Below are 28,000 nucleotides of genomic sequence, written 5' to 3' on the forward strand. Positions count from 1 at the left end.
CTCTCCGTGCCACAAACCCCGCGTCCCCGCTCCTAGCACTGCCAGACCTGCTCTGGCCGCTCGGCTGAGCGGCTCCGAAGCCCTGTGGAGAAACCGGGTGTGGGAAAGGCAGTGAGAAGCAGCAAGCGCTTGGGATCCATCTTTTACAGCTCCCTCCTGCAGGGGCTGGCTGTCACCATCTCTCCGGGTGCTGGAGCTGCACACTGGGCACCCTCCTCCTCCTCCTCTTCCTCCTCCTCTACCTGCCGAAATCCACGCTTGAGCTTGCTGCCGAGACTCCTGAGCTGCAGACCCTCCTGTGCTCAACTCTTCCCTCCCGCCCAACCCTAGGGCTGATTTTCTGTAAACGGCAGTGGAGCGGGATACAAGCCGCGGGAATCAAAAGGGTTTCGTAGCAGCAACCCTGCCAGCTTTGCCGCTGTGGGAACCACAGAGAAATCTGTTTTCCCTTTTCCTTGGGGTTCCCTCTGCGCGACGCCTCTGCCTGTCCCTTCAGGCTCCGAAGTTTTATGATGTTTTATAGCTGTAGTAGCGACCAGCTCTTGCCTCCTGGGCTGTAGGTTGCTCTTACCTGTCCCTACCCGCCTGGTCCCTCATGTGCGCCCAGGAATCCCCACGTTGCCCGAGCACTTGAGACCAAGATGTTTTCAAGCAGGCAATGCCTCTGTCCCAAGACTTTCCCCAGCGGCCAGCACACCTGCTGTGGGACCAGCGGGGCTTTGCGGCATTTTTTAGAGCATCCTCTGCTGTGGTTATCTTCTCCCCTCCTTGCAGCCCCTGGAGATCCCCTCACCCTGGGGTCTCCTTTACCCCTCCTGTCCTGCATCCTTGCTTGTCCTGGGGCAACCTGGGATTTACTGCAGGTATAAGGGTTAAAGCCCAGGCTGTTACTCATTAACAGCACGGGCACGAATACAGCAGCCTTGGCGGCGGCTGGCTGTGAAGACATTTGCAAGTGCTCACAGCGCGGCAGGGAGATGCTCTGCCTCTGTGGGTCGGTTTTTGCTCGCCTCTCTTTTCTATCTGTGTCCTGTAGCTGCAGCCAGTGTGCTTGGCTGAGCACGGCCACCCCCCTGGGTCTGGGCGGCCCAAAATTTTGCCTTGGATGTGCGGGCAGCTCCTGTTTGTAAAACCAAACAGAGAATTTATGGTCTTGGTGTGATTTACTGCAGCGTGTAAAGGGGAAATAAACATGTCGGATGGAATCAAACCCCTATCCCACCCATCCCGGGGATGCAGCCGAGGGGGTCTGCGCCAAGGATGGGATCTGCGGGGCTGGGCAGTGCTGGACCTTGGCTGTGGTCCCTCCCCGGCACTGGGACCCCCTCTTGCTCGCAGCCAGGGTGGCTCAGCAGTGCTCCAGCCCTTCTTGCACTTGCAGCGAGGTTTCTCGTCACCCCCGCGAGCCTTTGAACCTGGGAACGCCTTAATCCTACACTGTCTGTGCATCCGTCTGTGTCTCAGACACTCCTTTTTGGTTTTGCTTGTGCTAGTACCTCTCTGGGCTTCTCTCCAAGGGATTTACTTGCTTTCTCAGGAAAACCTGTTTCAACCTCCCATGACTCATAATGATCTTGCTCAAAAACTACTTTAATTTCTTCTCTTTCCTGCTTAATCCTTCTTAAACAGTGAGATTTCCTTGGCTCCCCTTGGAGAGCGGGCTGAGGAGGGGGGGGTCCACCCCGGCTCAGTGAATATTATTGGTTTCTTGTTTTGTTTGTGGTTTGTTTTTTGTTTGTTTTTTTCCTTTCCCCTTCTGACTGCAGGGATTTTGCTGTTTGTTTGTGCAATGTAGGTAAGTTCTGAGGCAGGCTGGGCTGTGACAGCAGAGGAGCCGGCCTCGGGTGCAAACACAGTCATCTCCCAGCAGCCGGGAGCTGGGATGCAGGCAACCCCGTGGGCACTGGGGATGGGACCAACCCTCAACTGGTCCCTCCGCAGAGCCTAAGCCCGGTGCCCATGTACCTTTTTCTGCCAGCACTGGCCCCACCGCTGCCGATGGCTGGAAGACGGTGTGGGAAGAGCCAAACCAGTGCCCTCCGCCCCCCTCCCCGCTGCTGGATGTGTCCCGGTGAGAAATAGCTGGGGACCGAGCACGTGCCGCAAGCATGGCCATCAGCACGGGGCCGGCGGTGGTAAATCTCGTCACATGTGCCGGGGAATGAATGGGCTCAGCAAAACCCTGGGGACACAATAGCCATGCTTGAGCTTGTGCTCAAAATGCTGAGTAGATGACACGGATTATTCCTTTGCTAATGCTCTTAAGAGCTATTCCTGGGGCCGAGGGAGATAAAGGGGCTTATTATTGCAAAATCAATATCCTGCCGGGGGGGATTTCAACACCGTTCTCCTCTCCCTCCTTCCCAGTGGCAGCTCTCCATGCAGAGCTTTGGAGCCAGGCACCCGGCTGTGACCCCGGGCTCAGGAGAGGAGCGTGTCCGTGCCCCGGCTCAGCAAGCCCTTTCCTTGTGGGAAGGGCGAGAAAGAAGGGAGGGCTGGCGTGGCCAAGGGGCTGCAGCTCTCCCAGCTCCAGGGTCTTGGCTGGGGGCTTCCACCTTCCCGGCAGATCACCCGCAGGTCACCTCCTTTGTCCTGGTTTCAGCTGGGATAGAGTTCATTTTCTTCCTAGTAGCTGGTATAGTGCTGTGGTTTGGGTTCAGTACGAGAAGAATGTTGATCACACACGGATGTTTTCAGTTGTCGCTGAGTAGTGTTTAAACTAAGTCAAGGGTTTTTTGGCTTCTCATGCCCAGCCAGCGAGAAAGCTGGAGGGGCACAAGAATATGGGAGGGGACACAGCCAGGAGAGCTGACCCAAACTGGCCAAAGGGGTATTCCGTACCATGTGGTGTCATGCCCAGTATATAAACTGGGGGGAGTGGGGCTGGGGGAATCGCTGCTCAGGGACTAACTGGGCATCAATGGGCGGGTGGTGAGCAATCGCATTGTGCATCGTTTGTACATTCCAATCCTTTTATTGTTACTATTGGCATTTTATTAGTGCTATCATTATCATTATTAGTTTTTTCTTTTCTGTTCTATTAAACTGCTCTTATCTTGACCCACAAGTTTTACTTCTTTTCCCAGTTTTCTCCCTCATCCCACTGGGTGTGTGGGGGGGAAGTGAATGAGCAGCTGCGTGGTGCTGAGTTTCTGGCTGGGGTTAAACCACAACAACCAGTTATTGACAACATTACTGCTTAAGCATGCGTCTTTGCTAATTGAGTAATTCCTTGTTCTGGAAAACCTCACAGTTTAGTAATTTCTTGCTAATCCTGTTATATATACACAAACATACGCATGTACATATACATATGACGTACACAGACAGTTGCATGCACACAGAGACTTCCTACTTGCTTTGCTTATGTCCAAGGGCAGGATATTCCAGGCTGGGGCATTTCACATAGACTCCATAAATTTCTACTTTGACATGCACTGTTTTGTAACCTTCTTCTAGATTCCAGATTACAGCACTAACTTTTCATTGGCTAGAGGCTGGTACTCTTAAACTCTTCATTCCTAACAGGCCTACTCTGATGTCCAGGCTTTTGGCTCTGTAGGACTTATTTCCTGTGTTTTTCATAGAAACCAGCAATCTCTTGGTACTCTTACAGTGTGTTTCTTGCACTGCAGAGTTTCCCAGAATGGCAAAATTGTTTTCTGCCCAGCTTTTTTGAGAAAAGGGATTGTTGTCATTACTGATTTTTTAAAATTATTATTATTATTATTTGTTGTTCTCACCCTGTTCACTTAATACTCTTCGTGTGGGCAGTTTCACATGCTAGCCTAGATGACACAGGTGTTGTTATGCACCCGCATTGTTACACGAGTTTATACAACCAAAGAGAAGAAGAAACCTTGGTTACTGAATGCCTAGGTCTCATCTGAAAACAAGGTTATGGCACGACTGAGGAGTCATTGAGCAGATGCTGGGCTGAAATGAAAAGGTGGAGGACTTTTTTGATGGGAGGTCTCATAAAAGTCTACTGGGAAGACAGACTAGCCTCAGAGGAATGTTGTGCTGTGGCTTTACAAAAAAAAATTCACAGCAAGAGACGTTGTGAGGCACAGAGAGTGGCTGATTCTTGCAACAGAGTAGAAGGGTTAATGGAGGATATCAGGAGGGACAGATTTAGATGGCTGCTTGGAGAACTGTACTGTATCCATCAAGAGATGCAAGCAGGAACGTACCTTCAGAAAAGGAATATAAAAATCTGATGCTCCTTTTCTTAGAGCCTTGCAATGGTGCGTCCTCACTGATATTGCTTAACGGACACTGCCGATATATATGGTGAAATAGTAAAGACGCAATGAACCGCAACCATACGGTGCACTGGATGAGGGATGAGTAAGTCTGTACAACAGGGCGGGCGGGGGTTGTGCTGCACCCTCTGTGCTGGGAATTGGTAGAGTTGAGGGCAAAAGTGTCCCAGCTAGTTTGACCAGGAAAAGAATTCTTGTTTAGAGCTTGCAGAAAAGCAGTGACCTGGTGCCAAGGTCAGTGGGGCTGGAAACGCACTCCCTGCAGTTAAAAATACAGGGATGTTCCTACAGAATGGGACTTTAGAGAGGAGGTCTGGCAAAGCTGTGAACATTTGATGATTTTGATGCCTTAATATTTAGCTGTCCAGCAGCTGATAGCTTCATTGATGGTGTTTAGGGTGAGGTTGTCTCGTCCTGTAATGCAGTCCTGGTCTGAAGAGAAGGTCTGAGAATACCAAAGCTCTACAGGAGAAATAGGGACCAGAGTTTATTTCAGTTACTCCCTTCCTGTGCAGAAACCAGGAGATGTTCCCAATGGGTGGTCACTGAGTGTAGGCGATAACATGTCCCTCTCCTCAGGAGCTCTCTGCAGCTGGTCGGGGAAGTTCACTGCCTTGGGAAGCCGTTAAATTAAATAGATACTTAATCTGAGGAGGGCTGGGGTGGGGTGGCTAGAATGGCTTGACAGAGCATTAACACCATTTGCTACTTATTAAGAGGAAGGTAATTATGCTTTGGGGCATCCAGTGATCACCCATTCAGCCAGGATCCTTAGTAGGAAGTATTCCTTTTTCAGTCTTATGTCTTTTATTCCTCCCTGGTGTCACGTTTTGATGACTTTATTGGTTGCTGCCTTAAATAGGTTCCCAGTAAAATCCTCATTCTTTTCATGTTTTAATAGGATTATCATACAAGATGACGATGTTTGTACCTAAGCCAAAATACACAGTAGTTTACATGCAGAATAAGTGAAACCCTCTAGAAATTGAATTTTGTAAAGATCAGCACAAAGCTCTTCAAACACGCCCAGCCCACAGGGAAAAGGCAAGTTGCTGTTGAATCAATAATGAAGCAACAAGTTTCAAGGCTGTGCCAGGAAAACAAGGAAATGTCTCGCCTCTCTGATACCTCCTCGCATCCTTACCTACGGAGGAAGTTTTTTGTGCCATCAATTACTGATTCACTCAGTCCAGGGAAGGGCTGCTTTCCAGTTTGGTTTGAATGCCGGTCCTCTAATCAGCTGGAGAAAAGGAGTCACTTATATAAGCCAAGGGAAAGGAAATACTTCTGTGATACAGCTCACATGAATAGCTAGGACTGAGTGCCGGTTGACTCCTGAAGTCCAGCTTCTGCATCTTCTCACCCCATTTCTTTAGGGCTGTGTTGACTGGGAGAAGCAGCGATTTGGGAGGCTTTCCTCTTCTTACTGGTCTTTCTTTTTTAAGGCAGTTGGCGAAGGCAAGTGGAAGGCATGACCCCCTCCTCAGACAAAGAGCTCAACGGGCTAGATAACCCCAGCTTCGTGGTGAGTCTGCTCATCTCTGAGGGGTAATTCTTGCATAAACGGGTGCGAGCCCAGCGACAGGAGGAGGACGGGAGAGCCAGGGGGCTTGGGCTGGCTGCAAGGATGCTGGTGTGTGGTAACGTCTGTCTCGCCTCCTTTATCTCAGGAATCCGAGGAATGATTTTCTCAGGACAGCCTGCTGCTGCTGCTGAAAACTCAGCGTACTTTCTACTCTCTGGTGCCCTTTTAAGTTCTTTTCTCTCCATTATTTCTAAAACGATAGCATAGACGAATGGCAGTGCAAGTGTGTCTGTACCGAAAAGCAAGACAGCTCGTGGCTCCTTGTGGCTGTGTCCCTGGGTAGAGCATTTAACGTATTAATTAGTGAAATCACAATAGATATTTAGCCTAGTGAAGAATGTTTCTCTGTCTTCTGGACCTATTTCTAGTGGGTGAATCGTGAAAAAGGGACTGGGGAGTCTGCTGGGGAAGACACCCTGTAGAGCCATAGCAGGGCAGTAAAAGCTGTAAATGGGGTGTGCAGTGCCCTGGAAATGCTGTAACAGCCGTAGGGCAGGGGCCTGGGGCAGGGCAGCCCCCTTCTATCTCCCAGCAGAGGGGTCACCTCCACCAGAAACGAAAAGAGCTGCGTACGTTCTGACAGCAGGAGCGGAGTGGGGTCCTGCATCCATCTTGGTACCTGGGTACAGACCACCCGTCCGGGCGTTCAACCTGCCGGTGTACGTGTCTCCCATTTCTTGGGTAACTCTCGGTGGGCTTCTGAGAGCGCTGGAGGTGGGCAGCTGTGCCAGCGGCGGGCAGAGCCTCAGGGAGATGCTCCGAGCAAGTCAGAGGTTTTCTGTTGCTGTTCTTAACGGGGTCTCTGTTTCTACCTGTTCTGCCATAACGCGGATCAGGCTTGTGACTTCCTCTGGTGTGAATTGCCCCAAAGAAGGTGGAAGACTGAGGGCTTTTACCTGCGGTTCAAGCAGCTCGGTTTCTGACTGCCTTCCCGATGCGCTTATTTAAGATGCTGTGGAGGGCCTTGGTTCTGTGCCAGGAGCCTGAGGCACACGGAGGGTGTCCTGGTCCCCTGGGTTCATGGCAGCAGCTGGGCTGGGACCCCCAGCAGCGGTTCCCCTTCCCAGCTCCAGACCGCTCCTGCCGTGTCCTCCTGCCAGCATCTCAGCATCGCAGCCCGGCTGAGGTCGGAAGGGACCTCTGAGGTCAACTTCTCCACCCCCCCTACTCAAGCAGGGTCACCTAGAGCCGGTTGCCCAGCACCGCGTCCGGACAGTTTTTTAATCTCTCTAAGGATGGAGTCTCTCCGGGTAACCTGCGCAGTACTTGTCAGCCTCACAGCGAAAAAGTGTTTCCTGATGTTAGGACAGGACCTCCCTTGTTTCAGCTTGAGCCCGTTGCCTCTGGTCCTGTTATCTCGGCTCCATCCTTCTCCCGCGGAGCCCCACTTGCTCCCTCCAGCTCCTGGGGGAGGTTTTCATGTGATGATCATGCGGGGCTGCTGCTGGCACAGGCTCTGCCCGGTTGGAATATGCCTCCTGGTTAACATGGGAAAAGTTGTAATGCAAGGAAAGGAGCTTACCGCTGTCTGCCTAGCTTAGGATCCATCTACCCGTGGTGTTTTTCAGGAGTAGATGTCCCCAAATAACTCCGGGCATGGGCAGTCTTAAGTACCTTGCTGTACAATTGTTAATCCACAGCTCGGGCTCTCTTGTTCTGAAATGAAAATGTCTCCCCAGGGAGTTATTCAGGAATGCCTTTTGGTCTTGAAGTTCATGCCTGAGTTCAGTTTGAATTAACTCTGTCTTCACCTATCTATTTTGAAGTATTTGTAGTGCTCCCAGCCTGCCTAGGCTGGATAAATACACTGCGTTTAAAAGGTATTACATAGCACATTTTCAACAGCGTGATCTAAAATGGGACTTTGGAGACTCAGCCACAAGAATGGAAACCTGGAGGTTTCAGGCAAATGACAAAGTCTTTCAGGATTAATCTGTCACACCTGCAAAATTTACAACTGAACATAACATTAACTTTACATCCTCATTTCGGGACCGCAGCGTTAGCTGTTTGCCTCCATCGGTAGGTAGGCTGTGAGTGTTACTGCAGGCACCTCTCTTTGCTGGGCATTTCGGTGTCCCCAGGTTCCAGCAGGACTTGGAGGATTTAAAAAAAAAAAAAAAAAAAAAAAAGTTTGCTGCTGACAAACTGGTTGAGCTTCTCCTGACGGCAGGTTTCTGTCCCTGCCTGACAGAGCAGGGCATCCCAGCCCAGGAAAGCCCTCCGCTGCTGGCATGCTGGGGACCGGCTGGCTGGAGAAGGGTCGATGAAACAAACGGTTTGGGATCTTAATTACCTTTTGCACTTGGCTCAAAATGTTGTGGCTTTCCAGGCAGCCTCCCTCTACCACATGCGTGTGTGTTCCGGGGGGGACACGTATACGTGCAGGCGGGATGTGCGTGGGACGTTTGTGCGCATGGGGTGCGTGTTGCCCAGGCAGAGTGTGTGTGCACGTGTGTGTGCGCACACGTGTGTGTGTGCGCACACGTGTGTGCACAGGGGTCAGGGTAGGTTGGAAGGAGGACCGCATGACTGGGGGCATTTACTTAGCTTAAAAGCTGTGGCAACTGAAGCAAAGCAATTATTTTTATTTTCCTTGGCAAAACGCGTCTTTGTATAACTAAACTCTGCGAGGCGTCTCCCGGGGCTTTTCGCTGCCTGGGAGGGGATCCCAGCCTTCCTGGGGAGCTACTTCAGAGCCCACCACCTCCCTGAGACCCCAGGTCCCCAGGCTGTGTCCAGGTCCCCGGTGCTGCCCCCACCCTGGGGCGTCCCTCCGGGTGCCATTCCGCATACCTGGGGCAGCACCCCGCTAGCTCTGCTCCCAGTCGGCTCCTTTGAAACGGACGCTGGGACGCCCCATCCACTGGTGTCCCTGCGTTTCGCCCTGTTCCTCTGTAGGAACGAGTTGTTCTAGTAAGACACAGGGCAGGTGTGTTTATCGAGGCAGAACGTTTGTAAGGGTGAGCGTAAGGAGACGGGAAAGAGGAAGGCTTAAGAAAATGAAATATGAAACATGCTTCTGCTCTGTCTTTAGCGGTGGCGGAGTTGTTTCAGCGTGTTTTATCAAAAGCGCTGTTTGGGTGGGACAGCCAGGAGGGACAGAGACCAGGGGACACTGCAGCTTTCACTGATTAACCCACTGCACGCTCTTCCTTGCTTTTGGTTGCGGTTTCTCCATCCTTAGCTGGACATTAATGATACTAACGCACTTTGTCCAGACGCCCCTTTGAGGTTGAGACACCCTCTAATGTTTCTTCTGGTCTAGACGCACACGTGCATATGGAAGTTTTCCACAGGTGTTTGTACCTCTGTTTCAATTTCCCCCCTTGCTCTTCTTTTTTATCCCGTTGACAACTACACGTGAGATGTTCTCGCAAGACGTGGAGCGTGGCCGCAAGAGAGGCAGCTGCTGGCTGCCTGCAGGGCCGGGCTGTGGCTAACGAAGGCTCTTCCCTGTTGCCCAGGGTGAAGATGGGAGCTGCTCCTGCTCCTCAACGGATTGCGCTGCCCGGGACCCACGGAGAGGCAGAGGCACCGGCCACGGCGGCAGCAAGCTTGCCTACACCATCACCGATGTGCCCCCCTGGTACCTGTGCATCCTTTTGGGCATTCAGGTGCGACGGGGGGGAGGGAGCAGGTGGAGACTGGGGGTGGGTGGAAGTTTAATGGCTCTTCAGCTGGTTAAGGGGGGTGAAACCTGATTTTGGGAGTGCTTTACCTTCGCTGGGCATGACTGGAGTCCTTCCCACCGCCCCCCGAGCACCCACGGTTATCCTTGTGCCCACCGCTGCGCTGCGCCTCTTGAAGCGTAAATGAGGAGGCAGAGTCCCCGGGGCTGGGGCCAAAGAGTTAGTACGAGCAGGTTGGATGCCTCGGCGTAAGGCAGCCAAATGCGTAAGGGCTTGTGAACTTCTGCCTTCCCATGGCAATAAAAACTAAGCAGAAGGGCCCACGCCGCTTTGGCTGGTGTCCGTGGCCAGGCGTGTTAAATGACCCAGTGCCACCAGTGCCGTGCTGGGTACAGAGCCTCAGGGAAGAGAGACCTCAGAGTCATTAAGGTAACAATGGACTGTGCTTGGAGCTTGGTGGGCAGTTTGTACTTTGTTTCCCTAAACAGTTATCTCAAATTTAAAGTGTATTAAACCAAGGTTTTCTGAACACACCTGCATCATAATTTTAATGAAACGTGCCTCTAATGAACACAGTGAGTTTCTGAATGCCACCAGCTCCACCACTGCAGTCCTGTGCTCTGAGGTGAGAACTAACAACTAAGGTTAATTATTTAAAGCAAAAATAAGTTTGAAAAGTTATTTTCAGATTTAGTAACTAATGGAAGGTATTGTAGAAATATGTCTGTGACTCTTCTGAAAAATGCAATGCCTGATTTTTCCATTCTTTGGAATTTTTTACAGTTATCCATAATTGCACTGTTTAAGAAAAGCTACTGATAGCAAAGAATGGGTAGCCCCAATTTGCCAACTTTTTATGCTATCCTTTGTGGTGCAAATGAGATGGACTGAAGCACTGGCATCCACTTTGCCTGATCGCTCTCTCCCTTTACCTTGGGATGTCCCCACCTTCCTGGAAGAGTCGCCCCGACAGCTTTGTCTGCAGGTGCTGGGGGTAAACTGGTTGTGTCTGACAGTGGTCTGGGGAGTCCAGAGCACTACAAAAGGTCTTTGGGCATGGAAAGTGGGAGAAGTTTGGGGGGCTGCATTGCAGTTCTTGTAGGTGCTTTGGAACAGCCCCTAACAGAGCATTAAAGCTGCCAAAAAAAGAAGAATGGGTAATGCTAGTATCACCCAAACACTTGTGAGTTACTTTTAGATTTCCCTCAACAACTTGGTAATAATATACAGCCAGTTGGGTGTCCTTCTTCACCCAGTCTTTCTCTGTGGCTCCTAGCATTTCCTGACAGCCATGGGAGGTCTCGTAGCCGTCCCGCTGATCCTCTCCAAAGAGCTTTGCCTCCAGCACGACCTCCTCACCCAGAGCCACCTGATCAGCACCATCTTCTTCGTCTCAGGGATTTGCACCCTCCTGCAAGTCTTCTTCGGAGTCAGGTAGGCCAAATGCAAGAAACGGGACACGTGACAAAACAGTTTGTAGCTGCAATGACTACGTGCTCGGCCACCAGTCTGCTGTAGAGTTTGTCTGTCAGTGGGGGACGTTTGCTGCCCTTCGGCAGTCGGGGCACGTGCCAAAGCACCCTGAAATAGCTGTATGTGATAGCTGTGCAGGGCTACCTCGCTGTTCTGACTTTCGCATCTCCTCCTGGTACTTGATGCACCTTTGGTTTGGCTAATAAGGAGTGTGTCCTGCAAAATAATAAAGTGTTGAAACATGCATTAAACAGTATCTGCTTGCTCCTTATCCCAGGGATCCTCCAGCTGAGGCAGGACCCTTCTGATCTGGACCTGGGATCAAGGGAGCACAGATCCTGTAGGAAACTCTAGGGCTGGGGATAACTGGGAGAAATTGAAGCCCGTCTGCCACCGTTTCGGGACTCAGGGAGGAGCTCTGCAGCACGTCCTGTTAACTTCCCATGTTCAGGGATTTGTGGCACAATCTGAATGTAAGCAAGGTAAATCCTCTTTGCTGCTGAGCTGTTGAAGAGCTGGTGGTGAGGAGATGAGCATGGAGTTGCCATTCACTACCCAGAAGATGAAATACTTAATAAGAGACATGACTGCAAGCACTCCCCCTTGCCACAAAGACCCTGTATCTTTGCTAGCCTTGCAAAATTTCTTTTATTCCCCTTGTCATAACACTGGAGCTGCTCCTCTCTTTCCACAGGCTGTTTTTACCTCCAATATGGTGGGAACTTGTGCTTCTTGCCTCAAAGGCAAAAATCACACATTCTTTGGCTTCTGAATCAGAGGGACCTGGTTGAAACTCTTCTACCATCAAATCACTGGTCAACTGCCAGCTCCACAAAATGTTTTTACTTCTCCTGTTTCTTTCCCCAGTGCAACTTTTCCATCTCTGTCTTAGGAAATGGCTGTAGGCAAACCTCTCCCCGGAGGGTGCTCCCCTTCTCCTACATTACAACAGGGTTAGTGGAGGTGGGGGGGACACCCTGGCCACAAAAAAAGACAGAATCCTGTTCTTCGCAGTTTGGTTAAATTCAGGCTGGGGTGCTTGAGCGTGGCTGTGGCTGCTGGTGCGATTCAGGCTGGAGTCCTCCCAGGCAGCCCCCGAAACTCCTCGGTGAATTCCTGAGAGCTGTGACGTCCCCGGCTTGCTGTTAGCTGAGGATGAAAGAGTAGCAGGGAGCCTCTCCTGGGGCTGAATAGCTAAATGAGGAACAAGAGCTCAAATTAAGTGGTAAGGAGTTCTGCCCATAAGATAAGCTTGAATGGCTTTTGCTGTGCTGAGGATGCAATTGCCTTGTCGCTGGCCCCAACTGTAAGGCGGGAGGACATTCCTGCAGGGAAGGTGGGACTCAGCCTGCCACGTAGCCGGAGGCAAACCAAGCCTGAGGAGACAGTTGGAAGCAGATTTTTTTTTTTTTTTTTCTCCTTTTACTGTTTTCTAAAACCCTGTAGTAGTTGATAGCCATAAGTCACCAGCCAGAAAAGTGGTAAATAATGAGTTGGAAGGGATGCTTTTTCCTGGAAAACATCCGTGCCACTCTCCAAGGCCCTGGGAGCCCTCAGCTAAGCACTCTGCATGGTTCCCCGTGTCTGTATTTGAGAAAGGCTAATTCAGAGGAGAAGAGGTATGGAGATGATCTGTTCACGTGGCACGGGGAAGGCAGACCGTCTGGCCTGGCTAGCGTGGCAAAGGGGCGGCTCAGAGGGGTACGGCTGCAGCCTGCAACTGGTCTGGGAGAGAAGCAGGGGGGCATCAGGGAGGAGAAACCGTTTTGGCTAAAAGACAATGTTGGCACATGAACGAACGGATGGGAACTGGCCGTGAAGCTGGGGAGGTTCCCACCCAGAGCAAGCGCGGTACAGAAGCAGCCCTCCAGAAGCAATAGCCAAGAGAAAAGCCCGACCCACTGCAACCTGCAGCTGAGTCACGTTACACAGTGTGAAAAAGCAGCGACGGGTCCCAGACAGTCACTGGAGACACTGTCCAAGAGGGTCCTGAGGGGAGAGACAGCTCGCTTGCCATTACGGTGAGCTCTTCTTAGCAGACTCTCGGACATCATGTAGTGATGATCAGAGCGTGACATTTCCTTCCCTAAACCTGCAGTTTTCCCTCTTGCAAACCCCGCTGGAAAGAGCTCAGCGTACCCCGTATGCAGCGCCTCAGCACCCCCGTTTGCCCTACGCCCATCCGTGCCAGCGCTGGCTGTGAAATAGCTCGAGGGCCAATGCAGCGGGAGCTGTAAATCTATTGTTAATTCAACAGTGGTGGCACTGGGCCTTCTCTGTTTCTTTTTGTTTGCTTTTTGCCTTGCCCAGCAAAATCCTTTGAAGGCTGCAACATATTTGGCCGAGTGCCGTAAATAAGTGACTCCACGGATGACTGATATTCAAATATAACTTACTGGCAAAGCTTTGACAGTGCTTTGGTTGTGCATGGCATGAGTAATTGCAGTGGTATAAATATTTGTTTTAGGTGACAGAGACGTGGTGCTGATACAGCTATGCCGTCTCTGATTTTTCAGTGCTTTCCAGAGAATGGTGGGAATGCCTCTGGTTCAGGGAAATCCGTGCCCTACAAAAGCACTTGCCCGGCTCATTGCCCCGCTGCTTTTCTGAGCAGGCAGCACGAGAGCTCCTGGCACAAGGAGAGGTCGCTTTGGGGGCAGCTTCCTAAATGGAGGAACCAGAGGCACCTCGGAGTCCTTCCTCCGCTGGTTCAGAGCTGCTGTGCCATCCCGCGCCCTCGGGCAGCTTTGGGTTTTTCGAGCACGTTAGAGGAACAGACAAAACGACTTACGCTGCGGTGGGGGCTTAATGCCTGCGGGGCTTTGAAGAGCCAGTCAGGACTTTGAGGTCTCTGTCTCCGTTTCTCCATGGGTGGACAGAGAAGAGGCTGGCGGAGCTCCCGGGAGCACCGGCTCCGCTGTACAAAGCTCTGTACGAAGCCGGTGCTGAGCATCTCTGGAGGTGCGAGCTCCTTACGATATAGCCTGAGGGTCTCCAGAGTGAGGGTTCCTCTAAGCCAGGAGACACACGGCGTGGGGGGAGAGCCATGGTCTCGGACCCATCCACGCAGGTCTCCTTATCAGTGACCATGGAAACAGGGCAGAGGAATTAGCTTTAAAACCTGGTGTACTAAAGGCCAAGTCCCGTTTTCTACTGCCTTCAGTCTGAGGATGGTTGTGACGTGGGGAGCAGCCAGTGCACGTCCTTGTGCTCACGAGCAGGTTGTGAAGAAAACCAAGGCAGCTGAAAGGGACAGAGGAAGCAACTGGATATTGGCAAGATTTGGGCCTGGGTTGATGCTGAGCTTTTCTTCAGAGTCTCACCGTCTTTCTTCCTTGGTCTTCTCCTCTCCTCCAGCTTTTTCCTTTGGTTGTTGTTTTACTCTGTGCAGCTCCGTTGTCTCACCATGCCTTAAGACAACTACTTTTTCCTTAACGTGGGGTAGCAGAATTTGACTGCAGCACTGATGTGTCCCTCCATTGCTGGTGTTTGAACCTGAGCTCTTCCCACCCCGGGCCATTGCTCTTGAGTGCAATGGGCAGCAATTCCCACCCGTGGTCAGTGCTGGAGACCCACCAGAACATTTCAAGAGATACCGCCAGAGGCCATAGGCAGACTGATTTTTAAATTTATTTTGCTTTCCTTTCTCTCACCCCCTGTGCAGCTGGGTTTCTAGCATTCTCACTTATCATCTTTTCCCTCTGCTCTCCTTCCAGGTTGCCTATTATTCAGGGAGGGACTTTTGCGTTCCTGACCCCCACCCTGGCCATGCTGTCTCTTCCCAAGTGGAAGTGCCCTGCGTGGACACAGAATGCCACCCTGGTGAATGCCTCTTCACCAGAGTTCATCGAAGTCTGGCAGACGCGGATGCGAGAGGTATATTACATTTTCAGCGGCACCTGCTCTGTATCAGGGCTGTTTGCCTTCAGAAGGGCGCCTGACTGCGGCAGGGCCATCATTGCTGGAGAACCCTCCATCCCCAACGGACCTTGGCCCTCACCCCGTTGCAGCTTCCTAAGCATCTATTTTCTGGCAAAAAAGCAGGTGCTTCACTGCTGCTGAACGGGGGACACGCAGACCTTGGGTGATTTATGGTCCCTGCCAAGTCTCCACTGGTCCAGCCAGATTCCTTCTCCATGAAGCATGGGTAACCTTGAGGAAGGAAGGGAGGGAAGATGTCTCCAAGGAAGGGACCCTGTCTAAGCACAGGAAACCTAGTAAAAAGAAATGCGAGGGCAAAACTTACTGTAAATATTAAGGAAAAGTGCATTCTTAGGTAGTCAAAAGAGAGGAGGAGAGATCAGGGATCTCGCTGTCTTGTTCTACATCTATTGCCTCATCAGAGTAAGTGGCTAAATTTGCCTCTGTCGATCCGATCGTTGAGGTGCTTTGCAAAGCACTTGTGAAGTGCGAGCTCACGAAGGATTTGCTGTGCAGCACAGGCTGCCCTCCCTACTGGTACATGTAAATCTATCACAAGGGCACTGCTGCCTTCTCCCTTTAGGCTGGGAGAAACCCCAGCCCTCGTGTTCCTATTCCTTCTGGAGCCAGGGAAGGGAAGGTGCTCAGCACCACAGAGGACCCAGCCTGGATTTATCACCAAACCTGTGAAGGCAGAGAGCAGCCTCACCCCGAGTCCCCTGCCTGGGGCTGACATGAGCAGTAAACAGCATTTCAGGATGTAATTGCTGGCTACTCAGCAGTGATTGTCCAGCACGGGAAAGTTCAGGGTGATAAATGTGTCCCCGGAGGGAAACCAATATTCAGAAAAAAACAGAGGCTGTAATGACCCACCTGCCCTACCAGTGTGCTGAAGTGCCCCAAGCCCTTCCCAGATGGGAGATGAGTAGAGACCATGGCCCTGCTCCCGTTTTCAGAGCAAAAGCTTTTCCCATGCGTTTTGGGGGAGCAGGAGGAGAGAGTGCAGGGAAGCTGATGCATGCTTGGGTGGCCCAAGAGGACGGGGAATAAGGGGTCTCTGGAACAAAATGAGGTCTAACTCCGTCAGCCAAGGGGCGAGTTGGTCTGCTGGTCCCTTGGTGGTCCTTCCCCACACAAAATGCTCAGCCAGGCTTTGCTGTAGACAGCGGGAGGCCCCCGTGCCAGTCTGTCACTGGAGGCTGAGCCTGGCTCTGACGCTGGATTTGCACCGACGTACGAAGGAAAGGCTCAACACCTGGAGCTCCCTCCAACCTCTGCTCTCTTCCTCCGTTTTTCTAGGTGCAAGGAGCTATCATTGTAGCTTCCTGCTTTCAAATCTTGGTTGGATTTTCTGGCCTGATCGGATTTCTGATGAGGTTCATCGGCCCCCTGACAATTGCCCCCACCATCACCTTGGTCGCGCTACCTCTCTTTGACTCAGCTGGGGACGAGGCTGGGCAGCACTGGGGCATAGCATTCATGTAAGTCTCCCTTCCCCGTGGGAAAGCTGAAACCGCCTACCTCTAATACGAAACTAAGTGTTGCAGTCTGTAGCAGGGTTCCCCTGGGTTCGAGGGTTATTTGTTGAGCGTTAACGTACGGCAGGCTTGTGCAAGGCAGCAGCGTGGCATAGTTCCCCCACCCCCAGGAGGTTAGAGCCCTCAGCAACAAAGCAAAACCCCCCAAATGAGTTAAAAAATTCTGATTTTTGTGAAAATCCAAAATTCATGGGTCAGCAGAGAAATGTCTTTCCCCTGTGTTGTTCCTAGGGGCAATCTCCATCACAGTTGTGTGCGTACACTGTCTTACACACCCATTATTTAAGTTAAAAAGACATTCCTAAAATGACAAAGTTGGGCACTCAGAGTTAGGTATTCCTTGAGTTAAAATAGCTGGTACTTTATGTGTTGTTTTCACATGATGAAGAGGAGTTGTTTTCTCCACAGAGGGCCTGGGGGGCTCTGGAAATGTCTGCGCATGTGGCTTTGCAGCATTGAGTGCTCTTTCAGGCACATCGGTGTGAGTGCCCTTGTGCATGAGTGTACGAGTGTGCTTGGTGGCAGAATTTCCTTGGTATTCCAGAAATGAATTAAAAAAGTAGAGATGCCACTGTCTGGTTCCCCTGCAGATTTGGCACCTTCACATCCTTAATGCAGACTTCAGCTTGGGATAACATGCAACAGGAGTAGGTTGTTACCCTCTCTGTGGGCTCCCATCAGTTTGCTAGTGCTTTCTGAGTTGCCTTTGGAGACTCAGGGGCCGGGCTTGACTGCAGCCCCGGGAAGGCAGCGCGCCGTTGTGGGGACGTGCTCCAGTCCACTGCTCTCATTTTCTTCTCCTCCCTGCACCTGCCCTCCCAGACCCCAAAAGCCACCTCTCTTCTCCACCCCCAGTTCCTCACCTAACTGGTCTCTTCCACCAGCATCCCATACAACTCCAAATTCTGCCTGCGACCCAGCTTTCCTTTCGCCATTGTTTCTCCCACCATATCTCTGGCTTGTTGTCCTTGTTCTCCAGCTCTGGTGATTTTGTCCTAGCCCCTTTGCTTAGCCAGTCTGAATTTTCCCTTCAAACTGTATATCCTTGTCTGGACTACCTCCTTTTTCTGCCTCCCTTCTCCAGCCACTGGCTCCTAACCTCAGACTCTCGCTTGACTTCTTTGTCCAACTGTGCTGCTCCATTAACAGGGTCCCAGTCCTCCAGCCTGTGCCCCTCCTCTCAACCCGGGTCACCCTTTCTGTCTGGTTCATTTCTGTCCCCTCTTCTACCCGTACTAATCCCAGTCCTTTCCTTCCTGACTCAGACACCTTAGCCCCAACCTGATCGTCGTGCTCTGAGTCATCTCAGTTGCGTCCTCTTTTGCTGCCTTCTCCATGCTCCACGAGTGTCATTAGGGAAAGAGGGAGAGCGGTGATGAAGAAGGTGGAAGACATGAGCCATGTGGTCTCAGCCTTTCTGTTCAGCCCCACCACATCCCAGAGCCCCCATGATGGGCGATACCCACCGTTGCCTCAAGAAACTGGTGTAGCGTGTGCTCACTCGCTCTCTGGTGATGGTCCATACACAGTTCATTGCTGGGCAAGGCTGGGACGTACTCAGAAGACTCAGAATCTTTATGGGCTGCAAATGCTAAAGCCTGAGATGTTTCTCCTGACTGCTTGGGACCTGGGATGAATGATCATTGTTACAGACTGAGCATACCTGAGCAGGTTTTTGTGAGAAAGAGCAGTATCTTTTACCCCAGAGAAAAAGTTCTACTAAATGTCAAATTTCTCCTCCAGGTCATAAGCAGACCCTGCTACTGCTCAAGGCAAAATGACCTCTTAAGACAGGCTAGGTACTATGTCTATTTCCTGAACATCACACTTTGAAATAGGTTTGGGATATATTTTTCCAGAAATACTTGCCCTGAGGCAGACGTTTTCCATGGAAATTTTCATCCTGAATGGGTAAAGTTAGGCAGAATTATAAGCAGCTGAAAATAGCATTTGTTAATGGAATGTGTCAGGCAACCTGAATAACAAGCAGTGACACCTACCCGAGATAGACGACGGCTCTGCAGTGATTCATAAGGCCGTGAGCACCTTTGTTAGTGCAAACGCACAAAATGTGCACTGACGCAGTCTGTCTGGGCTCTGTAGCTTTAGAAATGGAAACCAGCTCCTCCTCAGACTTTCTGCCTCCCGTCCTTCGGTGCTTTGAATTGTGACTGGTAGATAACCTTCGGCTGTATGTCGTGGTGTGTCTTTGCGGCGAGGTGAGGTCAGCGTTTCCTTTGCACTGCTGGTGTTCCGCCTGCCCGTGAATATTGCCCCTACAGCTCGTCACCTTTTCACGTGTGGAAAACTACCAGTTCTCCCTGCGCCGTCAGTGCACTTCAGCTGGTGCAATCCATTTCTCACCAAATCCTGTCTGGATGAATTCACTCAATGTATACAATTTAGACCTGTTATAAAAAAAGGAGCCCTTCAGAGGCCTGGTTAACACAGGAGGAAAATGTCCAAGGTCTTCTACCAGCTCAGCAATCAAGGTGGGCTGCCCACTCTGTGCTCCCTCCACCTTCATCTGGTTGCCCGTCCTGGGGGGACACACGCACGGCGGGCAGACAGGTCTCGCTGTGAGCGCACCCGGCTGTGCTGCCGTTCCCAGGGGACGTGTCCTACGCGAGGGATGGGAGAGGAGCTGCGCCTCATGGTCGCTGCCACCAGAACGAGCCCCGGGTGCTGCCAGGGGCACACGTGAGCACCCCTGCCTTGGGGGACCCCTCCGCTGTGCAGCCCCGCAGTCCCACCGTGGCTTTTTTTCTTTCAAAACAGGCACTTGCACAGCTGAATCAAATCCTCTTTCTTTTACTCTGTGCCATTTAGGAGCTTTTTGCCACTTGCGGCGCAGCATCGGTAAACCTGAAATCAGGAAACCACTAAATCCTGTATTTCCAGTGTATCTGAATTACACAGAGATTCAGGGACAGATTCCTACATAGCCTGCCTGGACCTTGCACATTTCTCAGGTCTTTCTTTTACTCAAGTGTCATTTTTAAAGCTTCCTGCAACTGTGTCGTACTCACTGATGCACTGTCTGGGGGATCAGTCTTGAAACAAAAGGGGGGGAAAAAATGCTCCCAAATGCAGAGGAGCGATGGGTGGAGTATGGAGGAAAGCTTGTACCACCTCAGGCTTGGTGGGGTGGGGAGCCACCCTCCGGTGCTGAGAGCCTGTTTTTTGGGGTCCTCTGGAGTCCGGGGTCCTTGGGTAGCAGGTCTTCAGTTAATGTGGGGACAGGTGGGCAGCTGGGCGCCCGCTTTGTCTCACGGTCTGGTTTTCCCTCCTCCTAGGACTATTTCTTTTATAGTTCTGTTCTCTCAGTACCTGAAGGATGTCTCTGTGCCGCTGCCGTCTTACCAGAGAGGCAAGAAGTGCCACCTCTCTCCGGTCTACCTCTTCCAGATCTTCCCGGTACGTTGGGGTTTTTGGAGACCCGGTGATCGTGGCAGAGGGATTGTGTGTCCCCCCCCCCCCCCCCAAGCTGTGCCGGGGACACGGCCGTACCCTAAGGGGACCCCACTGCTGCGTGTGATGGGCAGGTGCTGCTGGGGCTCTCCCTGAGCTGGCTGCTCTGCTACGTGCTGACGGTGACCGACGTCCTCCCCGCGGACCCCTCCATCTACGGCCACCTGGCCCGGACGGACACCCGTGGGGACGTTTTGTCCCAGGCTCCCTGGTTTCGGCTGCCTTACCCAGGTACCGCTACCCCCTCCCCTGCTTTTCCCCATCCCGCCGTGCTGCTCCCCGCTCCAGCTTGTGCCTGCGCTTATGCCAAAAATCAGGCAAACACCCGCAAACATCCCCGCTGTTCTCTGCGCCCCAGCCCGCCATAGATTTCGGGGCAAACGTGCCCCACCGGCCCGAACCGAGCTCTTTACTTGCAGGCCAGTGGGGAATGCCGACCGTCAGCCTGGCTGGGATATTCGGCATCTTAGCCGGGGTGATTTCTTCCATGCTGGAGTCCGTGGGAGATTACTACGCCTGCGCCCGCCTGTGCGGGGCCCCGCCGCCGCCGAAACACGCCATCAGCCGCGGGATCGGGGTGGAAGGCATCGGCTGCCTCCTGGCCGGGGCTTGGGGGACGGGGAACGGCACCACGTCGTACAGCGAGAACGTGGGGGCCCTGGGCATCACCAAGGTGAGCCTCGTCGCGGCAGGGGGGCTGCGGTGCCGTGGCCCTCCCTGGGGGGGTGTTTGTACGATGGAGGGACCTGGGATGCGATCTTAGTCCACCTTCTGCAAGGCACTGGGGGGATAAAATGTGTCCTGGCGTGTGGGCGACCACCACGGCAGCGCTACGAGTCGTCTCACGGGGGCGGCCGGTCCGTCCCTTCGTCTGCCGGTGGTCTGCGCGTGGGACGAGCGCGCGGCTGTTACCCACGGCACGTGGCTTAGGTGAGACCAGAGGGAGCGGGTCACACCTGAGCTACACCTGGAAACTTCCCGAGGACTGACTTTATCAAAGACTATCCGCCTGTCTGTCTCTCTCTCTGTCTATCTGTCTTCCTAAATACATTTATAAAGAGGAGAGGAGAAGAAAAGAGAAAATGAAAGAAAAGAAAGGGAAAGAAAAGGAAAGAAGAGAAAGGGAAAGAAAGGAAAAGCAAAGAAAAGAAAATATTTAATAGGGCTTCAGATCCAGAATTTTTATAACCCAAGGATGGCAATCATGTGAAAGGTAGGCTGTTTCTTTGGGATTATAATATGTGATGGCAAAGGTTTATGTTTTTACCTCTCTGTAAGGTTTTGTGAATCCCTTCAGTATCTTACTGCTCTTACAAAGGAAAGAAATTTCCAGAGATAAGCTTGACAATCAGATGGTAGATTTTCGCTAAGCTTTACAGCCAGGGGGATGGGTACATCCGCCAGCCAACTGGAGAACATTTTAAAATCATTGTCAAATAAGCAATGTCATGTCAGCAGAGCTGTGAGTCAGTAAATAGGTGCAGAATCTGACTTATGGCTCCCACTCTGTAATATTGCTTATTTCACTGGATTTTATAAACCTCACTCACAATAACCGTTTTTCACAGACTGAAGCGTTAGTGTTTGACCGAGGTGGCTGCTTCCAGCAGCAAGGGCTGTCTGGATGTCTGCGTGGAGTCCAGTTTAGTCCGTCGCCACATGTACCTTGTCACTATGAAATCTGTGCATACTGACCACATTCCTGAGCCCATTCTTTCCTGACACGTAGTTTGCTGCATACCTTGTGCCTATGGGATGTAGCAGAGTGCAGAAGTGCCCAGACTCACAATTATCACAGTATAGGAGGTGTTGGCCCCATGTACGCTAAGTCCTTCACGTGGACATGCCATCCTTGCCGACTCAGGAGAGATGTTTCCCTTAGATCCCACCTCTGCTCACTTTGTTCACACTTAAGAGGGCAGAAAATACAGCCTCCTGTCAGTCAACCTTAAATCAGTGTAAAGACTCCGGCTGGGATAGATGGGGATGCTGAGAGCACAAGGCAGATTTTGTTTTGTTTTTTACGTGGGAAACACATTTTTCCGTAACAAATAGAAATGCAAGGGACTTGTTTCCTCTGCTTAAGCAGAGGCGTCCAGCACCACCTGAAGCCGCTTTGGAGATCTCGGATATCCCCAGGGGCTGTCAGGTAAGGCAAGGAGAAGCTGCTGGAAGCTGCCACGGTGCAACATCTTAAATGGCACCAGGCACCTATATTTAAGCTGCTTGATCAAGCCCAGCATGCCAGTACTAAGCTCTCATTTCCAAGAAAAGAGGAGGAGGATTTTAAGGCGAGGTAAAGACCTCAGAGGCACCATGTAGATTGTAGGGAACTGTGCAGTTTCTTCGACCTTAAGAAAGAGAACTGATTTTCCTGTTTCCCTGACGTAATTGAAACAAACTCTAAACTAGAGGCTTTAGCAGCATATGCTCACGGTTGTGGTATCAGTGGATTTGCCTTTAAGGTCAACTGGGTAATTCGACATTTTGGCAAATTAAGAATCTGAATCTTCATTCTAATCCTGGAACAAATAGATCTGTTGGCTTTTATTGGATTACAGTTTTGATGGTAATGGTGTGCCAAGGTTTTAAGCCAAGGAATATAAAAAGCCCACCTGAAGGCAGTGCATGATTTTATTTTGAAATGCCTCACCAAATCTTTTTCATTTATCTTTCACAATCAAGTAAGACTTAAAGTATTTTAAAGGAACATGTTTAAGAAATACTTAAAAAGAGAAACTACTAGTTACTGGGAATTTTTTTGGTAAAAGCATTCACAAAAAGCCTGTCCTGTAAATATGACATTCTTCAGATATTTAAAGGGAGGGATTAAAATATTTAATTGAATTATAAAATGTTTGCAGAGGATTACAGAGTTTCCTTGCCTAAGACAAGAACGTTGTAAATCTTAGCGTGATTCTTGAAGCTGTCCAAGTTTTGGTGTGGCAAGGCGTATCTTGACTTGAAAGTCTAATAAATATTGCTGCTTTTCTTTTTAGTTTCCATAGCCTGTAAATGTCTCTCTCATCCCTTTGTTTGGCAGATACTCTTTTTCTTTCCTATTCGCATGCTCTAACAGATCTGGATGAAAGGCATGGCTTAGTGCTTTGCCCTGTCTTTGTTGTAGTGCCCAACCAAGAAAAGGCCACCCTGGCTCTTCCTAGGGGAAAAAAAAAGAGAAAAAAGTGGTTTTGCTGAAGCTAGATGGGTGATGAGAGATAGGGACAGACCAAGAGACTTCTATGCTTCTTATTAGCCACTCGTTGACCATGGAAAGGACATACCAGATCCCAGAGCTTGGGACTGGAGCAGCCAGCCAGCTCTGGTCTCCCAAGTCTTGGTCTCCAGGGAATGGAGGGATTGGTGTGGGACACCTCATTGAAAGCCGTTTTTAGATGGCAATCCAAACCCTGCTGGGAGGGTCGTCCAGTGAATTGACTGGGTGCTTGCAGTGCCCGCCTGTGGATATGCCAAGACGTTTCTAGGCTGGAGCGAGAGCAAAGCTGTGTGTGTGGGATTACTGTGCTCTTAATAATACATTTTTTGTTTAACAGCAAACCGTTAAAGTCCTGACGGCAGTAGGAGAGAGGATAACACCAAGTAAATAGGTGTGGCTCCACGATTGCTCTCGGAGTGCCTTTCGTGATGAGTATTTACTAGTGTGCAAATACTGATGCTTCCCACGCAGCGCGAGCATCCCAGCTCGCCGGCGGCTGCCCCTCAACCTGTGGCCGAACGTGCCATCGAGCGCTTCGGCCAGAGGCGCAGCCCCTGCCCGGCAGGCTGGCGCTGGAGCCCGCCGTCCCTCGCCTCTCCGCGCCGGTTCGTGCGCGACTGCCTCCTCTTCCTCTTGCCCCAGGTAGGGAGTCGAACGGTGATCGTTGCCGGTGCCTGCGCCATGCTCCTGGGCGGCATCTTCGGGAAAGTCGGGGCGATGCTTGCCAGCATACCCGGCCCCGTGATCGGAGGCATGTTCCTCGTGATGTTCGGAGTTATCACGGCAGTGGGGATTTCCAATTTGCAGGTAACAGCTGTGCGAGCGCCGTTGCATCCCCAGGGAAGGGGACTTTGGTTTCCAGTCAGGTTCGCACCCGGCTGAGTCAGGCGTAACTGCGCTGCAGCAAACGCAAACCCGTGCATTGGCGGTCCCTCGGGTGAAGATGAGGGGACGTACCCGGAGGGGTTAAATCGCAGAGGGCTCCCTGGTCGGGGCAGGAGGATCACTAACACCCCAGCAGCACCAGGGCTGCTGCCCGGGTCCGCTCCTGCGTGCGGTGTTTACACCCGAGCGTGTCTCATGAACGCAGTGGTAATCTGCAGATCCGGGTAATTCCAAACATAACGTATACAATTTCTCTGTGCAGTACACAGATATGAACTCCTCCAGAAATATCTTTATCTTTGGATTTTCTGTATTTGCTGGCCTCACGGTTCCCAACTGGGCAAGCAAAAATAGTACTCTGCTGGAAACAGGTAAGAAGCGACATCAGACACATTTTCTGTAGCATAAAACTGAAGCAAAGGCTGATCCAGAGAAATCTTTTAAAATGCAGGTTTTTCTGATAAAACCCTGAAACCTGTGCTTTGCCTGTTGCCTGTTTCTTTCTGGGAGGGCTCTTCTTGCTCTTTGCTCTGATGCACAGCTCTGGTGTAGAAATCTCTGCTCTTGGTCAGTGACTGCACCTCGCCAGACTCCTGTTGGGCGAAGGGTTGCAGAGCCCTTCCCTGGGACATGTTCCTGGGCTGGGGCAAGAGAATACTCCAGGGCTGAATCCTGATCAAGATCTCAATGAACGAGGCTTTCTTAGCTGCTCATACACAATAAAACTTTGTGCTACTGAAATGCAAGAGCAGACTCCTCTACTAAATTCCACCAAGTTCACGTTATTGAAAGTTCCTGTCCTCCAACAGTTACCCCTTCATCGTGTTTTGTGTGACTAATGTGTTCCTCACAGAGGCCGTAGTGTCCTCTCTTAAGGTATATATGGCATGCTGGGTGCGCTGTTGAAAGACCTGGGCCCACAAATCACACACGCTATAGACGATCTATCAGATGCTCAGTGCCACTGAGCTTTGCTCCTGTCTCTTAGCCCTCATGGAGAAACATCACACCTGATTAACTTGTGGTGAAATCCCATGCTAAATACACCAGTATTTCTTTGGGAACTGAAGCTCCTGCTTTCATAGGGAACTGCTTGGTGTTTGTGTCGTGGAGATGCAGAACGTGTTTGGAGCAGAAGGCGGCTTTTTCTGGGGCAGTGCTGTGGTCTGCACTGTTAATAGGCTCTTAATGTATTTATGAGTCATCTCCTGCCCACCGGCAGCTGGGTCAGTGAATAATTATGCAGAATAAAACTGTAGGTCTGAAACTGGCAGAGAGATCAATCTCCCTTGCGTTGCCAAATCTTTAAGCTCTGCTTTGGGATTCGCAAGTCTTGTTTAAACAAGCGTGCAGCTTGCAGCCTCTTGGCGCTGGGTATGTTGCTGGTCAGACATGCGTCTCCCCGCACCACTATCCAAAGCTTTATTTTTCTGCTAGGAATCATCCAGCTGGACCAGGTGATCCAGGTGCTTCTCACCACTGGCATGTTTGTGGGCGGACTCCTGGGGTTTATCCTCGATAACACCATTCCAGGTAGGATTTGCTGAAATGAGCTAAGCTACTAGTTTGTGCTTGCCCTAAGGTTTGTTTCCTAGTATTTTTTGTCTTCATGACTGCTGCTCTGTGGGTAGGGGTTGTGCTAGCAACCATGAAACACCATGTCACTGAGCTCTTCCCAGAGAGGGGTGAGGAACCGGAGACTGATCCATCACTGAAATGGTCTCTGGCTGGAAAACAGCAGCTTATCAAAAACTAACTCATTTTTCAGGAACGACCCAGTCTGAGGAAAACGTTTATTTGGGAAAAATGTCTTTTAGGGAAAATGCCAGCCTAGAGCCATGTTGCTGGTTGAAAGGAGAGAGAAAGGCAACTACAAGAATGGAAGGAGCCAAGGCGTGCCTCCTTGTGAGAGCTGCTAAAACTGGGGCTGAACTGGTGCCACAGCAGTGGAAAACAGTAGGAAAGGCTGGTGACCAAAGATGGGATATAGCACCTGCAGCTGGCCCTCCCAGCCAGCAAAGAGCCTCTGATTTTCATCGAGCCTGGAGAGGGACGGCATAAGAATGGGAGAGGAAACCCTCTTTTCTGCTACATAAAAAGAGCAGGAAGGACACTCTGTTAACCAGATTCTTTGACCGTCTCGGGCTTCTTGGAAAGCCAATCTCCTTTTGGCTCATTAATTTTCTTGTAGCCCTTGATCTTCAGCTCCTTTGGGCAGAATTTACAGGTGTGCTTACTCCTTTTCCCAAGAGGGACACAGCTGCTGCAAGAATTACAGGCACTTAGGGATTCCTCGGCTAGGGTAAACGCCTGCGACTGACTAGTAATTGCAAGCTAAACCTTACTGCCCCACTCCGCAGTATCTGGGCAGTTAACGTCCAGCCTTGTTTTCTTTGGACTGTATGAACCCCCTCTTTGAACAGTTCTTGGATCCCCCATGGCTTGTGACAACCTGGTTTGGTATACTTGATTCCCATGGAAAGCAGTGGAGAAGACTGCTTATCTGGAGGCTGTTGCAGGAAGATGGGCATTGCCTAGAAGCTCATTAGTGAATTTTTGTAAAGAGCTTCGGAGCTAGAAGGGTTTAAGTGCAAGGAATCTGTGTGTTGTGCTGGGTCTGCTGGGATTTGAGAAGTGGGTGTGAGGCACACAAGGCAGTCCTACGCCTGGAACACCCCCTGTTTTAAACACAAGGATCTCATTTTTGCTGTTGCAGGAACCCAGGAGGAGCGGGGGCTCCTGGCATGGAAGCATAGCCACAGGGGAGAGGCGGACAACTCTCAGCTCGTTTCCAAAGTCTACGATCTTCCGTTTGGCATAGGTACCAAACACGGTGCTGTCTCTTGGTTTCGGTATCTCCCCGCTTGCCCCAAAAGACAACCTGGCGGCAAGAGAATGGATGAACTGAAGGCTGCTGGACAGGAAAGCAGTGTAAAGGCAAGCTCAGAAAGAGACTCTGAGATAGGTGCTGACACAAGGATATAAGAACTGGCCTGCAGGTGAACTCGTCTCAGAAGCAGAGGTCTGAAGTGTGTCTGCAGCCCCCGTCATTTGAACATAAGCTGGCAGCTGTTAGAGGCTGGAGCAGGAGAATGATAACGTCTTTCTCTTCCCAGCTCTGTCCCCTGCGCCACTGGTGACCACGAAGGAGTTATTTTTCTCCTCTCTGCTCCTGCCTGCCTGCCTAGGAAAAAACATAATCCCTGTTGGGGAACACAAAAGCCCAAGAAATGCCCGAAAAAGATGTTCAGTCTCCTTCCTTGCGCTGAGCCTTGGGGACCCCAAGGAGCAGCCGTTCAGCTGAAGCAGAGCTCTTTCTGTCCCCTGCCCGGGCCGCTCAAGGGGCCACAGGAGAAGAAGGCATCCCCGACGTGGCATCCCTTGGGCTGAGGCCAATCCCCACCACCTTAAAGATCTGTAAAGGCAACGCTCACCTCTCAGCTTGTGGTTTACACCTCGTCCTGGCCAAGGGGAAGGAGTGGGCACCTCTAGGTCGTGATTCATCTCATTCCCTATTGCCATACTTTAAAGTCAGTCAAATGAATGTTGTTCCAAGAGAGGAGACTACAGTTAATGGGATGGATTGTCTTCTGAACGTGCCTCTCCCACCTTAGACCACAGAGGGAATCTAGAGATCTTACTTAGGTTCTTGACCTAGCAGAAAAGCCCAGCTTCACAGAAATGAGTCCCACCTGGGGTACTGGGAGCAGCGTCAGGAGAGCCAGCTTCCCCAGGGCACCAAACCCTACAAAGATGAAAGAATCATAGAAAAGTCTTCTGCTCACAATCTGATGCACCCCTGCTACGTCCTGTGTCCCTCCACTGTACCTGTTTGGTCTGGTGTGGTGACTGTGCGGTGACAACTACTTCTCTGGAAAATGGTTTGCAGATTCTTGCTCCTGTCCGCTATCAGCAGAAACAGCCTTAACCTATATGGCCATATATGATGTGATTGCATGTGGTGCTGGTTGCCGGTGGTGTGTGCTAACACTGTTGCTGTAGCATAAGCTTGT

The 28,000-nt window shown here is 51.1% G+C and overlaps 1 protein-coding gene across 1 annotated transcript; it reads left to right on the forward strand.

Annotated features, from left to right (window-relative positions):
- The first annotated feature begins 5,273 nt into the window (after positions 1–5,273).
- On the forward strand, positions 5,274–28,000 carry LOC126034572 (solute carrier family 23 member 1-like). Its single transcript, XM_049792421.1, has 12 exons — positions 5,274–5,790; positions 9,318–9,467; positions 10,759–10,916; positions 14,672–14,831; positions 16,176–16,357; positions 19,711–19,831; positions 19,960–20,116; positions 20,305–20,558; positions 23,745–23,909; positions 24,250–24,358; positions 25,425–25,520; positions 26,704–28,000. The coding sequence occupies exons 1-12, from the start codon at positions 5,737–5,739 to the stop codon at positions 26,970–26,972; spliced, it is 1,875 nt and encodes a 624-aa protein (XP_049648378.1). The 5' UTR covers positions 5,274–5,736; the 3' UTR covers positions 26,973–28,000.

This window comes from Accipiter gentilis, chromosome 34 (genome assembly GCF_929443795.1).
Source record: "Accipiter gentilis chromosome 34, bAccGen1.1, whole genome shotgun sequence".
Lineage (NCBI taxonomy): Eukaryota > Metazoa > Chordata > Aves > Accipitriformes > Accipitridae > Astur > Astur gentilis.

What these genes read in the sequence shown, in the direction of transcription:
- LOC126034572 (XM_049792421.1), top strand. Translation starts at nt 5,737, where the DNA reads ATGACCCCCTCCTCAGACAAAGAGCTCAACGGGCTAGATAACCCCAGC. An exon ending in ACCTCTTCCAGATCTTCCCG is followed by an intron (nt 19,832 to 19,959) that starts GTACGTTGGGGT and finishes TGTGATGGGCAG; the next exon opens with GTGCTGCTGGGGCTCTCCCT. An exon ending in GTTTCGGCTGCCTTACCCAG is followed by an intron (nt 20,117 to 20,304) that starts GTACCGCTACCC and finishes CTTTACTTGCAG; the next exon opens with GCCAGTGGGGAATGCCGACC.